The 16880-nt window shown below is 39.6% G+C and overlaps 1 protein-coding gene across 2 annotated transcripts; it reads left to right on the top strand.

Moving 5' to 3' along the window:
* The first annotated feature begins 38 nt into the window (after nt 1-38).
* On the top strand, nt 39-16334 carry abhd5a (abhydrolase domain containing 5, lysophosphatidic acid acyltransferase a). Of its 2 annotated transcripts, XM_087847920.1 has the most exons (8): nt 39-139; nt 2056-2136; nt 5292-5377; nt 6993-7368; nt 10990-11144; nt 11695-11806; nt 11975-12161; nt 15252-16334. In XM_087847920.1, the coding sequence occupies exons 1-8, from the start codon at nt 39-41 to the stop codon at nt 15339-15341; spliced, it is 1188 nt and encodes a 395-aa protein (XP_087704046.1). In that variant the 3' UTR covers nt 15342-16334. The 2 variants fall into 2 exon arrangements, with proteins under 2 accessions (XP_087704046.1, XP_087704047.1); XM_087847921.1 differs by lacking the exons at nt 39-139; nt 2056-2136 and adding an exon at nt 3908-3960.
* The last annotated feature ends 546 nt before the right edge of the window (nt 16335-16880 follow it).

Genomic DNA, 16880 nt, shown 5'->3' with positions numbered 1-16880 from the left:
CTTCCCCCGTGTCTCAGTCAACTGACGCTATAAATCAAATGCACACAAGCTCGGCACCTACGTCAGACCCACGTGACTGCGAGAAGCGTCTCGGGGACTGTCGCGCTATGGCTGAGCAAGCGGTGATCGAGAACAGAGGGTGAGTATTTCTATTAACCTATCACATTCCCCGGTCTGTCAGAGTATCCACGGTAATGTTCCTTTATTATTTAACAGACAGTAAGTGTTATTGGAACAGCGACACTGTGCACTTTTTCCTGAAAATGCCCAAGTGTTGTTGTCGACCGTCCCTCACAAAGTTAGACAGGCTGTCAGAGAGAGGCACCACTTGGGTCAAGGTAAACCTGCCCCCCCACCCTCATTAGTTAAATGGTGGCTTTTTGTAAAGTGGCCCGTACTAAATGAGAGTGCTCGAAGACTGCAGAAGGTCGTTGAAAACCTCACCGGTGCTTTGAAGGTATTGTCGGTGTGGTCCACAGAAGTAAAATAACGCTTTTATTGCAAAGCCGCTGGACTGCCATGTTTGTTTTGCCTCAGAGATAGTAGAGCAAATTGGAAAACTGGTTTTCTTGGAATCCATCCTACCTGTTGTTTCTGCGCATGCACACAACACGTAATTAAGTAGCGAACCGTCCTACCTTTGTGAATATTGGCTACAAAAATACTCTGATGGGTAAAATTAACTGCCAAACCATCCTACCTTTGTGAATTTCACCTGCAAGTATACTTAAACAGTTAAAATTTAGTGGCGAACCGTCCTACCTTTGTGAATATGAGCTAGAAGCATACTTTAACAGCTAAAGTTCAGTGGCAAATCATCCTACCTTTGTTAATAACAGCTACACACATACTGACGGGTAAAACTAAGTGCCAAACCATGCATGTTTGGCACTTAATTTTACCCGTCAGAGTAAATGTTACCTACAAGCATACTTTAAGGGGTAAAATGAAGTGGCAAACCATCCTAGTTGTATGAATATGACCTACAAGCATACTCTGATGGGCAAAGTTAAGTGGCAATCCGTCATACCTACTTAAATTGGTGTTGGAATTAGGGCTGCTCGATTATGGCAAAAATGATCATCTCGATTATTTGACGATATTTATTTAACAATAACAATGTATTGAATAATGGCTTAAAAGATTGTCAAAAAATAATATAAAATAGTGTGCAAATACTGATAACAGTGCAAATATTTGCAATATAAAAAAATAAATGAAAAATGTAAACATCTGTGTTTAGTGAACTTCAAAATACTGCATAATATTTATGCATACAAATAACCAAACATCAAGGCAAGCTGTGTAGCCACACAATGTACAATTGCATCAAACTGACATTGAGGTACGTCAATTTGTAGTGTTGCTCTGTAGTGCAGCTACCACACCGTAGCAAAGTTTACACACTACGTCTTGATCCACGTCTCACTCCGCGAACCCATAATGTTTCCACACCACGGAAGTCGTTTTACCTCTCTTTTCAACCAGCGGCATTCTTTTTTCAGCAGCCATTATCCTCTCCTCTCCAAATAACTTTTTCTTAGCTTTCCGAGCTTTCCTCGGGTCCTCTTAATTGTTGTGGCGGTGTTCGAAACGCAGAGAGGTGCGCTCGATTTATCACACGGAGCAGCGCTAGAGTAAAGCACGAGGGAGGTGCTAATAATCGGCTCAGTCATTTTTAATGATCGTTGAAAGCCCAGATCGTAATTTAGATTAAAATTCGATTAATTGAGCAGCCCTAGTTGGAATTACTCTGTGACAGCAGAAATGTGCATAAACTACTTACGGTAGGACGTTTTGCCAAACTAGGATGGTTTGTCAGAACACTGGTTTTAAACAAGAGTTTTGCAGTGGCGCAAATATTTTTATATTCATGTGCATAAAAAGCCCTCCGGAAATGCACAAAAAACCTTGATAAAACCATAAACTTTTTATGTGTTATAGTAAATGCTTGATAATTTAAATAATGGAGATGATAGTTTTGCTGTCACGCGTTGTCATCGGCCAGTCCCTGTCCTTTGCCCTCATGCGCTTACTCTTTTATTATATCTCCAGGGTCATTCATAGAATGCTGTCTACTGTTGGTGTTCCCAGGCTGGCCAGCAGTGTGTGGGGCTATGTGGATAAAACAATAAGGTAATGTTATGAGCATCCACACACAGACACAGGTGTGACACTCTTTTACACAAATATCCACCTGCACTCAGACATTAGCTTTCATTATTGTAGCCTCACTTTGTTAGTTTGTATGTGTCACTGTGCAGGTCCAGTTTCCTTTCAGCTTGGTGATTTTCATGAGACTTAGTAGAGTAATGGAACATAACGAAAGGGAGAACTAAACTTAAACTTTTGTGTGACTCTTTAACTTACCTTTCACAATAACACACAGGGTTGTCTCCTGCGTTTTGATAACCCTGGCAAACTCACGGGTTTATCAAGTAATTGCGTCTCCAACAATTGAGTCCAACACATGTATGTTAACAGGCTGAGACTAAATGGTTGCTTATCAGTGCAAAGCAATATAAATGAGCAGCACCACCCCGATTAACAAAAACCTGTTCAAAAGGCATTGAAATTGACGTTTCCAGACTTGTAAAAGGTGTTTAGCGTGGGTTAAAAGTGAAAAGTGAAAGTGCAGTTCACAAATCACAGCCATCTCCTTGAGGTGTTCTGCATTATAAGGTGAAGACCCTACAATAATGCAGAGAAAACCCCAACAGCAGCCCAGATGAGAAACACATGCGCATATAGCGTAAATGTGCTTTTATATGTTAAAAAAATAATTAAGTACAACTAGTTTTGGATCAAACCTTCAGGACCTTCTTTGCTGCCCAAGCATCATGTGTAATGATTTGAAAAAGAAAACAGCAGCCATGGGGAGTGGAGGACAGTCTTAAAATGACCATGAAGGCAAATGAGCTCCCCAAACAGTAAAACCTTCATGGGGCGGATGATCAGAACAGTTAAATTAGGCTGATTTTTAAGTCTGTGACTCTAGTTGTGCCTAAACAACACAGTAATGAGGCTGCTTCATTATGTCTGCCACATGTTGGAAAGGACTTTATGTGAGTTCTCTTGCAGTACTGACTTATTTAAAACAGAGGACCACTCAGGCAGCACAGATTCACACTAAGGCCAATGCCATACTTGATCAATTTAAAGCTAATTTTGAGGCTGCTTTGTTTTGAGGCTGCGCTGCTGCTCCTCACTTAGAAAATAGACAGAAAAATCCTTGTTGTTGTCTTTTTGTGTATGTGTGTCACATTTGTTAAATTGTAAGAATTATTTGAAGTAGGCTTAGGTAAATGTTGAAACATGTGAAAGGGACTGATTAAAATCGCATCAATCACGTCCTGTATCGATTTCTCAGAATTCAATGTGACATATTGAGGTGTTCTATCCACTTAGCAGCCGAAAACCTTACAGACACACAGACAAACAATTTAAGTTGCCCTTTTCACTAGCTACACCTGTTTTGATAAAGGACAAATAGTCCTTTATCAAAACAGTTGGAGATGAATGTTTTGATAATTAGTAAGTGAACAAGATGTCTATGGTTAGACTCTGTAAAGAAGGTCTTGTTAAAGAAACTAATGTGACCGATGTCAGGGAAGGAGAACATTGAGTCAAGTGTAGTCTGACGACAGCCGTTTGTTTCCTCTTTTGATGCGTGTTGCCACATGAGGTTTGCATGTCACAGAAGAACATTTTGTTGTTACTGACTTCTTACAATTTATGGTTGTTTTTTCTGGGGGGGGGGGGTTCAGGGTTCTATTCTGTTTGTTTGTTTTTTGTTTGTTTGTTTTTTTTGGGGGGGGGAGTTGACTTTCCTAAAGACAAAAGAAAACAAAGAAACTAAATTTTTGTGTCACAGCTTTGTGCTCTGTTATGCTTTTCCCTCAAGACCACACTGGGCCAGTGGAGGAAAGCAGAAGAACTTATTTCAGAGCCAGCTATGAAGTAAGAAGTTGCTTTCCCACACAGAGCAGCTAATGGAGAGGTCATGAGATATGACACCTTTACAATAAACACAGCTGTTTAGACATTCAGCCAAAAACCTTTAAATGTCTCCTCACTCTTAAGTCACACCCTTCTGTAGTTTAGTTATGCCTTCTAGTAGAAGGCCTGCCATAACACGTTTCCATGAATTAGGAATAAAAGCCTTTTCACTAAAAAGAACATTGCAGCACGTGTTGGGTTTGCAACGTTGTATCTGAACAAACCACATGACTTCAGGAACAATGGGACTTGTTAACTAACAGTGTGTCCACACGAATCTGTGCAGAAGTCATGCATGTGAATGTTTACAGAAATATCTCAGATTTATCAACATCAATTTAACATTGCTTCTGCTCATTATTTACAGTTTTCCAGAGTACCAAAAACCACAAAATGCTCAGAATTACAATTTAAAAAAATCACACAAAAAAAAACCAAAGTGGAAAGATGTAGGCTTTTACCTCTCCATCAATTTTATTCCATTCATCTGAAAAAAGAAACAAATCCCTTTGGGTATCTTAAGAGATCTGTGCTTAAATAAATACCTCACAAACGGCATTGGGTCAGAATTTTCTCACAACAGTATGGGAGACTGATAAAGTCATACAGAGAAGCATTAATACAACTTACTGGTTCCTAAAGCATAAAGATTCATGGATGCTTCATATTAAGGACTGCTCTGTTACATTAAAATACCAACACGGAACAATCTAAACATTCAGTGTGAGGACTCCATGAAGAACTACATGACAAAGCGATCTCTCCCAGGCAATGCAAAACTAAATTAACACTCCTAACAGCAAATGTAGAAGCCTTATCAGTTGAAAAATATGGTGTATATTTGTTTTTCTGCATGAAATTGTTTGCACAATTTTGCATTTTCCTACAAAACATATACCATAAGGCTACAGTCTTATGGTGTATGTTCACACCTTTAAACCACTACATTTTTCAAAGCATCTGTGATAAATTCTGATGGTAATTTTGTGTATCAAGCCTGTTTTTTGCTTGCTTAACCTGTTAGTAATCCTGATTGTTTAGCGTGTTGCAAAACACAGTCCAAGCAGTAGAAAGCTGAGAAATGAGTTAAGTGAGGACCATACAGTAAGAGTCTGGTTAGCTAGGAGTCAATGTTCTGTGGTGCAGGTTTGTGTTATGAATCTTAGCCCTACGACTGCGAGTACCCCAAAGCAGCATGATGATGATGAATCATTATTATAATGATGAACGTTGGAAATATTAATATAAGGCAAACCATTCATATTCATACTGTTGTGCTTTTGTGTACGTAGGTGGTGCTGGATTCCCAACTGGCTGCCATCGTGGTGTCCAACTTCAAAGAGCCATCTGCAAGCTTCAGAGGAGAAGATGCTGCAGTGTAAGGATAAACCCAGTGTAATTTTTTTTAAAATTTAAAACATACACTTTTTGTACAGTGTGCAAAAGTAAAAACTCACCCACCTGTGGTCACTCACTCAAACACAACCTGCTTTGCTAAACAAAACCTGTATTGGCTAGAAATCAAATAACTTTGTGTAAATATGAATTAAATCTGCAAGCAGCGATGACCAACACCTTACGACTTTCTTTGGCAAATCTGAGGTTGCTGCAGTCAGTCACCTTAAAACTGTAGCCCAAAGTGCATAACATGACATTTCTTGTTCTCACTAGGTGGTGCAGTGACCACCATCAAATATGACAGGAGAAATATTTTCAGGGGCGGAGCCTTATGAAACGTGGGAAGTTTGGTCCAGATTGGACGATGTATGTGTAAATAAGAGGAAACTATAATTTCATGGCGACTGGTTGAAATTCGCCGTGGTGCCACGGCCACGCCCTTTGAAGAAAGCTCAAAAGTGTTGCAATTTAATATGGCCCAGGTCTGTAGTTTAGACTGACCAAATATGAAGTTGATCCAATAAAATCCCTTGGAGGAGTTTGCAACAGTATAATGCCAGGAAGTCGCCAAAATGTCATCTTCAATTCAAAATGGCGGACTTCCTGTTGGGTTTGGGTCAGTGGGCTTCCAGACTTTACGTATGTGTGTACCAAATTTCATTCATGTAACTCAAACCGCATGCTGGTAGTACTACCATAGGTGGCATTATTGAACCATTTCCTACTTTGTACATAAGAAACTTCACCCGTTGCCTACTGGTGGTGGTCAGAGGGCCCGGTGGCGCCAGTGTCCGGCAGCCTCGCCTCTGTCAGTGCGCTCCAGGGTGGCTGTGGCTACAATGTAGCTTGCCATCACCAGTGTGTGAATGTGTGTGTGAATAGGTGGATGACTGAATGTGTAAAGCGCTTTGGGGTCCTTATGGACTAGTAAAGCGCTATACAAATACAGGCCATTTACCAAACCAATAAAATAAGAAATTTTGCGTGTGTTAGATCTGGTGAAAATGTACATGAGTTTTTTTTAGCATCTTTAAGTCCTCAAAAATGCAATTGATGACATAAAATAATAATAAACTGAGCAGATGCATTGGGCCTTAGCGTGTTTCATGCTAATTACAAAATGTGTCTGAAAGTCTGAGATCACTTGGAAAGTATGTGTCTTATCTAAGACTACAAACAGCTCAGGGAAAAGTAACTCATGACTTTCATTGCTCAAAATGTAAAAGAATATTAGATGTGCAGAGCACTGTTCTACTGTCTGTCTTCCAGGAAATGTCGTGACAACAAGTAGAGAACATTAACCACAGTAGAATAGGAACTTATAAATAAAGTGATTGATGATTACAGCTTTGAAAAATCAATAAGAAGTTCAGGGGCTGTTTTCTATGAATGACTTTAACCCAACTGTGCCTGCAGGATGTTACTAATGAACCAGTAAGTGTGAGAAATCGCTCTTGTTTGAGCTTGTTGCCGTGTGTGGTGTTGTTGTTGTTGTTGTTTTTGTTTGATATGTTATTTAGATTAATGTGAAATGGAATATTTGACCCATCGTAATGTTCTTGAACTTAAAAGTAATCTTGTGCTTTTCTTTTCAGATGTCAGCACTGCATTTACTAAAGAGTTTGTTCCCATCTCCAACAACAATCTTCTGTGGACCCTGACTTTTTGCAATGACCATGTTAAAGATAAAACTCCCTTAGTTCTGCTGCATGGCTTTGGCGGCGGGGTGGGCCTGTGGGCTCAGAATCTGGATGCTCTCTCCCTACATCGGCCTGTCTTTGCACTGGACTTACTGGGTTTTGGCCAGAGCAGCAGGCCTGTGTTCTCAACAGATGCAGCAGAAGCAGAGGATCAGTTTGTCGAGTCCATAGAAGAGTGGCGGGCCAGCGTGGGTCTGGAGTCTATGATACTTCTTGGTCACAATCTGGGAGGATACCTCGCTGTGTCATACTCCATTAAATACCCAGGCAGGTGGGTGCAGACAATGGGATTTCTCACATCTTACTGTATCATGACCAGAGATGGACAGTAACGCGTTACTGTAATCTGATTACTTTTTTCAGGTAACGAGTAAAGTAAAGGATTACTATTGCAAAAACGGTAATTAGATTACCGTTACTTTCCCGTAGGAACACTGCGTTACTAAAACCGTGATTATTTTTTTTTTTTTTTTTTTTTTTTCTGCGAGAATGTCTCATGACAGTGACGTAAGCGAGTGCGACATTCGTGACAACAGCTGTGTGCAGATCAACAGTGGATCATATATCGAGTGCAGGAGAGAGTATGAGCGTGCAGCGTTTAAAGCATGGAAGTACTGACCTTACTTTGAGTTTGATTCCATAAAAAGTGACAAAAACATTAGTGTCCGTTGTCTATTTAAAAGAGTGAGTGTAAACACAAAAAAAAATTTATGTGCTGGAATGTGCAGAAAATAAGTTTAAATGTTAAACAAATTTCTTCCAGTCAGAGAATGTTGCATATAATTAAATTTTTGCTTGATGCATAAAGTTAAAAGGTTTAAACTAATAAAACAAGTTTTAAAAAGAGACTTTTCCATTTGATTACATTTTGTATGATGGATTATGCAGAAAAAGTAGAATTGGGGCTTAAAGATCTATCGCTTTATCACCTATTCAGGTTGTAAATCGTGGTTTTAAAAAGTAACTAGGTAATTAATTACTTTTGAAAATAAGTAATAAGTAAAGTAACGGGATTACTTTTTGGGGAAGTAATCAGTAATTAGTTACTGATTACATTTTTCAAGTAACTTGACCAACACTGATCATGACCCACACTGTCTGACACAGAAAGGTGGCAGGTTTGTGTAAAATGTCAGGATCAGAACTGTAGCATAAGCTAAAGTCAGGTTTTAGTCTCTTATTATTATGATAATGCGAGTGTTTTAGGCACTCAATATAGGAGCTCACCTTTTCTAATGTCCATTGTTGGCTAGCAGCTCCTGTCATCTGCAAGAGTGGCTGAAACGAACAGAGTTAATATTGTAATAATCTTTGCATATCATCTCTAACTATTGTTTCTATCCTGCCTTTTGAGAGTGGTGTGTGAATGTTGGTCTGCAGAAGTGTCTGGGCCTCTTTACACCTGCTGCCTCACAGCAAACAGCAGGCAGATACTGTCAGGGACTGTTATGGAAAATACAGTGGAGCATTTAGCAGGACCAGCTTTTGGAGATGTGTCAGTGGACACAAGAAAACTGATTTATCCACACATCAAACAAGTTTGTGTCATAAAGTCTCATTTTCTGTCCCCAAGAGCAGCTTGTTGGTCAGATCAGCTAAAGAAAGCCATGTGTTACAGCTGAGAGCTCCAGTGAGGAAGTGGGCAGAGTGTTGATTGCTCTATAAAACCAGAATAATATACATTTGAATAATCCTTTCATCACTGCTGTAAATGGAACAAATGAAGTGGAACTTGCCTAGGAGGAGAAAAAAGCAGAGTCTGCAGTGAACACTGTTCTGAATAATGATTCTGCCCTTTTGCTGTTAACATGATTGTAGCAAAACATGCCAGCATGAGTACAGGATACAGTTGTAGCGGTGTGCCTTTAGGTGCTGGCAGCCTGTGATAACAGCAGTGTCCTCCAAAACGCTCTCTCCTCCCACTAGACTCTATCTCTCCTGAATCATCTCCTCCTGCCGCAGCTCCAGCTCGGAGCTTCCAGCATTAACCCGGCTCTCCCTAAGCGGCGCCTGATAAAATGTCCTCAATCCCTTATCACCCCTCTTCATCAGTAACACTGAAAATTCCCGCTTCCTGTCTTCTTATTGTTATCTTAGCGTTCCAAATGGTTTTAAGTTATAACTTCAGATGCTCTTGATCAGGCACATGCGTCCCCGATCTGTGCTCGTTGTCCCCCCCCCCTTCTCCTTGAACTTGATTCATATTGGGAACCACAACAATGTGCTCTCTGTACCAGTACAGAGTCCATTAAGACCATGACATGTCAGATTTAAATGGCTTATAATCACCTGTCAGTTTAGCTTCCAGCTGATTATGAAAATGAAAGTAAACTGCTTCATGGTGTCATGTAAATATCAGCCTAGCTCAGGGGTCGACAACCTGCGGCTCTTTAGTCCTTATTAGAGATGGCACGATACCACTTTATGTCCGATACCGATATCATAAATTTGCCGATACCGATATGAATTCGATAGTGTTTTTTAATCAATAAAATTGTTTTTTTAATATCTTGCTGCTTTTTGTATAAGTTCATACTCAAGTTAAAAAAAACAAAAAACACTAAAGCTATTCTGTTATACCTCTATGCAAAAAATACACTGCACCCAAAATATTTCATAGTTCAGCAATAATGATTAATCTAATGAACTTAAACCTACTCCATCCTCCATATTCTGGTATTTTAAAGAGTAAGCAACCTTCCAGCAAAAAAAAAAAAAAATGGGGAACCAACCCCCACCCTCCACCTCATGATGCTTAATTGACGTAATCAACTTCAATTTGATGCAGTGTGAAAGAAATGCAGAACAATTATTTTTCAAGAATAATTAAATAGATTCAACATCTTTCTTCAACAGAACTGCAGACTGCACAGATGGTACCTTCCCAAAGGAAAAAGTAGTATAGCTTACTAGGGTATATTAGACTTACTATATACAGTAATGGACTTCTATACATTTTACATCAGATTAAAACTTTGGGTGTAAGATTCAGATAATTATTTATTAAAAGCTAGACATTTTAAATGAGAATAAGAAAGAAAAGTATGTCTTTGTGCCCCCTTTTCCCTGTTAATGCCCTATCGGCCCCCCTGGCTAAACTTTGCTAGATCCGCCCCTGCACAGTTACTAGCCGTCAGCTACGTAGAAAAGGATCCTAGTGTAGAAAGTAATATTAAATAAATTCTAACAACAGCTTATCAAGGTTAAACGTGCTGCTGTTGTTCAGCCGCTTGTTTCCTCTTTCTGGCGCAAAGTGGGCAATAAACAAACAAGAGAGACGGACACCATCTCAATGGGGTTAAGATCAGGGCTTTGACTTGACCATTCCAGGACTCTCCACTTCTTAGTTTTCAGCCAGTCCTTGGTGGATTTGCTGGTATTCTTTGGGTCATTACTGTATACTAGTATTCTATTGTATATGTTGTATATCTTATTCTTCTGTTCCTCTGTCTCTCTTGCTGCATTGAGCATGTGTATGACAAAAGAATTTCCCTCATTAACAGATGGTTTCACATGTTCTTCAAGCACCCTCTGATACGCAGTAGAATTCATGATGGATTTTATGATAGTGAGCTGGCCAGGTCCTGCTGCAGCAAAGCATCCCCAAACTAGGATACTGCCACCTCCATGCTTCAGTTGGTATGAGGTTCTTTTCTTGGAAGGCAGTATTTGGTTTACGCCAAACATGTCTACTGTTCTGGTGTCCAAATAATTCAATTTTAGACTCATCTGTCCAAAGAACATTATTCCAGAAGTCGTGGTCTTTGTCTATGTTCGCTCTGGCAAACTTCATTCTGGCCTTTTTAATGTTTTTGTCCTTTAGTTGTAGGTCTATAAACAATTTATAACTAAAAGAGCAGGTTGACTTTTATTTTTGTTGTCTGGCTTACAGAGTAAAGCACATTGTCCTGGTTGAGCCCTGGGGTTTACCTGATTATCCGGAGACGACAGAACCAGACCGGCCCATCCCTGTGTGGATCAAAGCTCTTGGTGCCATGTTCAGTCCTTTCAACCCCCTGGCTGGCCTGCGACTGGTAGGACCACTGGGTAAGGTGCTAAACGACAACAAAGTACCACAGTGCTAAAAGCAAACCCACAACCGGACTAGCTTAATAATCCCAGGGAAATGTGTCCATGCTGTGGCACACCAAAATATTGGGGCAAAGCTACAACAAAAGTATCAGAAATGGAGATGATGAGCACGTGAAATTTCTTTTTCTTAAATGAGAAGAATGGAAATGAGAGGATGCAATATAATGGGTGAAGATTTTCACTTATTGTCTGGAGACAATAAGTGAAAATGTATGCAGTATGAAACTGGGGGGATAGTTTTATATTAGTTTAATATTGCAGTATCACAGCTAATGTTCTCTTTGCACACCCAGAAAACTAGGAACTGCTTGTTAAAGCAAGTGTGACGTGCACAATGTCATTCAGTAGAGTTTTCGTGTTTTTTGCTTTGACTTTGAAAGGAATTTAAGCCAAAACCTGGGCTCTCCCCAGTGTCACTAATCATGTAAAATGTAATGAGTACTCCTCATCTATTAATGGCTACATGCTTGCGTTTGACACCTCTGTCTTTCCTCGTCCCCTGCAGGTCCCACTCTGGTGCAAACACTAAGACCCGACTTCAAGAAAAAGTTCTCCCTCGTGTTCACTGACAACACTGTGCCAGATTACATCTACCACCTGAACGTGCAAAGCCCCAGGTCTGTCTTTCTCTTTTATTAATGCCACTTGTCTCTAAAATGGCCATGGAAGCAATTTCTTCATCACCTTTTCTGCTCTCATCCACGTTTTACTACCTGGTATTATGTTTTGTCATATCCATTTTCTGTCATGTGCTCATTGATTATCTTTTCCTCGTCTTGTCACAGTGGGGAAACTGCTTTTAAGAATATGACTGCGCCATGTGGCTGGGCCAAGAGGCCAATGTTGCAGAGGATTGACCAGCTGCAGTCTGATATCCCCATCACCATCATTTATGGCTCCCGCTCCAGCATAGACAGCATGTCGGCCATCACCCTCAAAAAGATGAGGCCACGCTCTCATGTGGACATCATAGTAAGTTTGTGTGTGTAGATGGATGGATTGATATCCCTTCAAAGTGTTTTTTTTTTTTTTTTTTTCTTCCCTCGAAAAACTTAAATTTCACAATACATTTTTAAGGAATAAATTGCCAAAAACAGTTTTGAAAACCAATTTTTAAAGTGAATTTCCTGGCAGTTATTTCATGGTTCAACCTTCAAAAAAAATCCAACTGTCTTTCTGAATTTGGGTTCCAGATCATCAGTGTGATGACATTTTTATAGACTTTCTAAACTTGTAACTAATTTCTTCACATTTCCTCAAAACCTGCTTTATTGCTAAGATTTATTTATTTTGTATCAAGCTTGAGTTTTCAGATCCAACTACACAGATCCAACCAACATCATTGGACAACAACTGTTCTGTAGTTCAAAGTGAACTGGTAATCTGTATATACAAATAGTAAAATAATACTTTTTACCTCAGACACACAGCTTGATATTTTAGGTCCTTGATGCTTTAGGCCAATCGGCTCTGAAATGACTCCTCTGCCTCCTCAGATGTGGTTTGACATATATCAAGAGTCTAAACTGCCCCACTGACATCCTGAAATATGTACAAAAGTGGTCGTGACACAGTTCCAACTCCTGGATCAAACCATGACATTCTCCCTGCTGCTGCCTGCTTGTGAGAACTGGATGAACCCAGAATCTCAATTTCTTTGTTTTCTTGTTTAGAAACATCAGGACTAGTTCATTACGTATGTTTGTTATACTTAAGTTTTTGAGATCGTCAAATTTAAATATTGGACAAAGATGACACAAGTAAACACAAAATGCAGTTTCTAGGTGTTTGTGTAAATAAAACTTACATGGCTCTGTGTGAAAAAGTGATTTCCTTCTAAACCTAATAACTGGTTGGGCCACGCTTAGCAACAACAACTGGAATCAGTTGTTTGCAAAGATGAGTGGGTCAGAATTCCTTCAGAGCTGTAAAAGACTCACCCCCAGTTATCGCAGAATTGTTGTAATTCAGCCACACTGGAGGGTTTTTGAGCATGAACCACCTTTTTTAAGGTCATGCCGCAGCATCTCAATCAGATTCATGTCAGGAGTTTGACCAGGCCACTCCAGTCTCTTCATTTTTGTTTTTCTTAAGCCATTCAGAGCTGGTTTTTGTTTTGGAACTTAGCCATGTCGGCTGGGCGGACTCTTTCTTATGGTGAAGTCATGAACACTGACCTTAACTGAGCCAAGTAAGGCCTGCAGGTCTTTGGATATTGTTCTGGGGTCTTTTGTGACCTCTTGGATGAGTTGTTGCTGTGCTCTTGGGGTAATTCTGGTTGGCCAGCCACTTATGTTAAGGTTCACCATTGTTAAGGTTTACCATTCAATGATTTTGCCATTTGTGGATAATGGATCTCACTGTGGAGATTGTGGAGTCCCACAGCTCTAGAAGTGGCTTTATAACCTTTTTCACACTGAGAGATCTCGATTACTTTGTTTCTCATCTGTTCCTGAATTTCCTTGGATCGTGGGGATGATGTCTGGCTTTTGAGGACCTTTTTGGCTACTCCACTTTGTCAGGCAGGTCGTATTAAAGTAATGTCTTGATTGAGAACGGGTGGCAGTAATCAGGGTGTGGCTAGAGAAATTGAACTTGGATTTCCAAAGATGTGATACACCACCATTAATTATAATGGGAGGGGGGGGCAATCACTTTGTCACACATGGCCATGTTGGTTTAGATTCCCCCCCCCCCTTTATAATAAACACCTTCATTTACAAACTGCATTTTGTGTTTACTTGTAATCTTTGTCTAATTTTTAAATTAGATCTGAAACATTTAAGTGTGACAAACATACAAAAACATAGCAAACACTTTTTTTCACACCAATGTTTATGTTACATGGCAATTGTGTACTGTGTAATGGCCTTTAGGACTAGGTGAGAGTTGTGGTAAGGGTTTGGCACTTAGGGGGGAAAAAAAAGGGCAGTTGCTTTCATACACCTGTCAAGTCTGAGGAAGACTGGATGAGCAGCTGCCTAGACAGGTGCAAAACAGACACTGAAATATTATGATATGCAAAGAAATTCTCATTACCACGGACTCGAGACATTTTAATTTCCTAACTGGGGGAAAATGTCCATTTTAAAAAAACAAAAACAAAAGAAAAACAAAACTAGAGGCTGCTGCAAACAAACAGTCACTATCTGACCTCTACAACAGTGTATTAGGGTGCCATTACATGTTAAAAAAAAAAAAAAAAAAAAAAATATTGATAATATATTATTATTGATTGAAAACAAAGTTGAAATTTCAGGATTAAAGCCTACAAGCTTTTTTGAGAAAAAAGTTGAAATGTGGAGAATTACAGCTGTTGTTTCAACACAAACTGTTCCTTCAGAATCTGTTTGAGTAATGAGGAAAGAAATGATGCCTCTTTTAGCACAGAAACAGTGCGGTGATCAGTACATGGATGTTGAAAAGAGTGCAGAAGAGCGGATTTGCACAAAATGAACTGGCTGGCTATGGTTACAGCCTCGTGCAATAAAGAGGATGTATGTTGTATCACAGGAGGGCTGATCAATTTGTTTCACTATATAAGTTTAGTTTATTTAAAAAAATAAATAAAAAATATTACTCCGTAAAAGTTGGAGGTTTCGGCTGAACCAAAAAAAAACATTTTGAGGCTTCATCAAATAAAAATCGCTGGACAAAAGACTGATTTGTTGGTTTTGTTCATGGGGTTTAGTTTACTTAAGCTTAAAATACATTTCTTTTATATAATTCATTAAACAAAACCTCTCAGTTTAGCAGAGTTCCACAGATTCAGTGCCTTAATTGCATGTGGAGCAATCATGCTTATGTGTATATTGACACATCAAAGGTAAATTTTTCTGCCATGAAGAACCGTGGAACTGACTGTATGGAGGCTTGAAATGAAACTGATTGATGCATGCTGTAAATTTGAATGTTACTTTCCATCTTTGTTTTATGAAAGCTATAAACCGGAGACGCAGCCCTCCTCGTTAAAATCATGACCTCCCTTTATGGCATGCCTTTATATAGTTTCCATAATTTTTAATTGGCTGCTTCCCTTCTCATTCTCTTCCCTTCCTGCAGACAATCCGTGGAGCCGGACACTATGTGTATGCCGACCAGCCTGAGGACTTTAACTACAAGGTCTTGGAAGCATGTAACAAACTGGAATGAAGGCAGAGACGAGCTTGAATGTTGAACTCCAGTGGGGGGGAAACGGGGACGGACATCACTCTGTCACACACTGTGGAACCTCAGAATCCCACTTTCCCAAAGGACCAAAATAAGTGTTTGCACATTAAAAATATTGCAAAGTGAACAGTGACCTGGTGTGACTCGTACATGTTGTATCATCTGACCAGTGAGTCAGCTGTATTCTTGGAAACATGGTGAATGGTGACTCTGAGTTGACATCACTGTTTGGGGCCTGTTGGCCTCCAGCTTATTTTGCAGCACACAGAATCTTGTGGCTGTAGCGTCACTTGTTTTTTTTCTTTGTTATAAAGGTTTTTTGAAATTGCCTCTCCCAAATGCAGTAACCTCAGTGTTAAGTGAATGCAGGTGATTATCACCTTTTAATACCATTTATAAACCATGTCATGTAAAAACTGTTGAAAGATAAATTATCACATATTTTTTCTATTTCTGTGAGATACTGAGAATGAATATTTTAGCATGCTTATTTCATAAATCCAATGACAGCTACAATAATAATGATATGAATATTAATATGATCATTTGAGTGATGTCTGACTGAAGCACAACGGGTATTTAGGAGTTACAGTTACAATGTCATGTATTTGGTGTCCCATGCATTGTGTTCAGCCTGTGGTTTGTGGTTTTTCCCATTTGATACAGATACAGAACCTCGGTATACAGGACCACTGCATCAGCAACAGGAAGAGGTTTCAGATGAATCTGCTTCCAATAATAGCATGTGTCCTCTGTAATGTGCTTTCCTGTCAAACACAAGTGGTTGTTTCATCTGCAATAACTGTGAATATCACCATAAACCCTCTGTACTCCTCCTGTTTTTGACTGCTCTATTTGCATAAGTTAGATATATTTATATAGAGACTAAAGTGGCTTCATAGTGTTCTGCACATTTGTCTTGCAAAAAATCCTGGAAGGAGACAAAAACCTCGTTGGCTTAGCATTAGGAAGGACGTCTGGTTTAAATTAAAAAAAATTAAAAAAAATCTTTCAAATTAAACGTGGCACTTTCTGTTGTGATGACCTCCTGTGAACAAGGGAGCAGCTGAAAGTAGCTTTATATTGGTCCATGTTATGGAGCGTATCATGTAAAGCAGGCAGTATATTCCATGTTATTTATAACAGCATAAAGATACTATAGATTTTCAGCCTGGCAGTGCGGATCTATACAGCCTTACTGTAACAGTGGCTACTGTTACAATATGCGATATTTGGTGTGCTCTATGGATTTTTGTCATAGACTGGGGTGGCTGTAGCTCAGGAGGTAGAGCAGGTCACCTACTGATCGGAAGGTTGGTGGTTCGATCCTTGGCTCCTCCAGTCTGCATGTCAAGTATCCTTGGGCAAGATACTAACCCCAAGTTGCTCTCCGATACGTCCATCGGAGTATGAATGTGTGTGAATGTAATTAGATAGCACTAAGTATAGATAAAGTGCTTGTGTGATTGGGTGAATGTGGCATGTTGTATAGAGCGCTTTGAGTGCTCCGAGAGAGTAGAA

This window comes from Neolamprologus brichardi, chromosome 11, assembly GCF_056152115.1.
Source record: "Neolamprologus brichardi isolate AB-2024 chromosome 11, ASM5615211v1, whole genome shotgun sequence".
Taxonomy (NCBI): domain Eukaryota; kingdom Metazoa; phylum Chordata; class Actinopteri; order Cichliformes; family Cichlidae; genus Neolamprologus; species Neolamprologus brichardi.
Note: the sequence above shows the minus strand (reverse complement) of the source record. Positions and strands in the feature narration are given on the sequence as shown.

What these genes read in the sequence shown, in the direction of transcription:
- abhd5a (XM_087847920.1), top strand. Translation starts at nt 39, where the DNA reads ATGCACACAAGCTCGGCACCTACGTCAGACCCACGTGACTGCGAGAAG. An exon ending in TATGTGGATAAAACAATAAG is followed by an intron (nt 2,137 to 5,291) that starts GTAATGTTATGA and finishes TTGTGTACGTAG; the next exon opens with GTGGTGCTGGATTCCCAACT. An exon ending in GCGACTGGTAGGACCACTGG is followed by an intron (nt 11,145 to 11,694) that starts GTAAGGTGCTAA and finishes CGTCCCCTGCAG; the next exon opens with GTCCCACTCTGGTGCAAACA.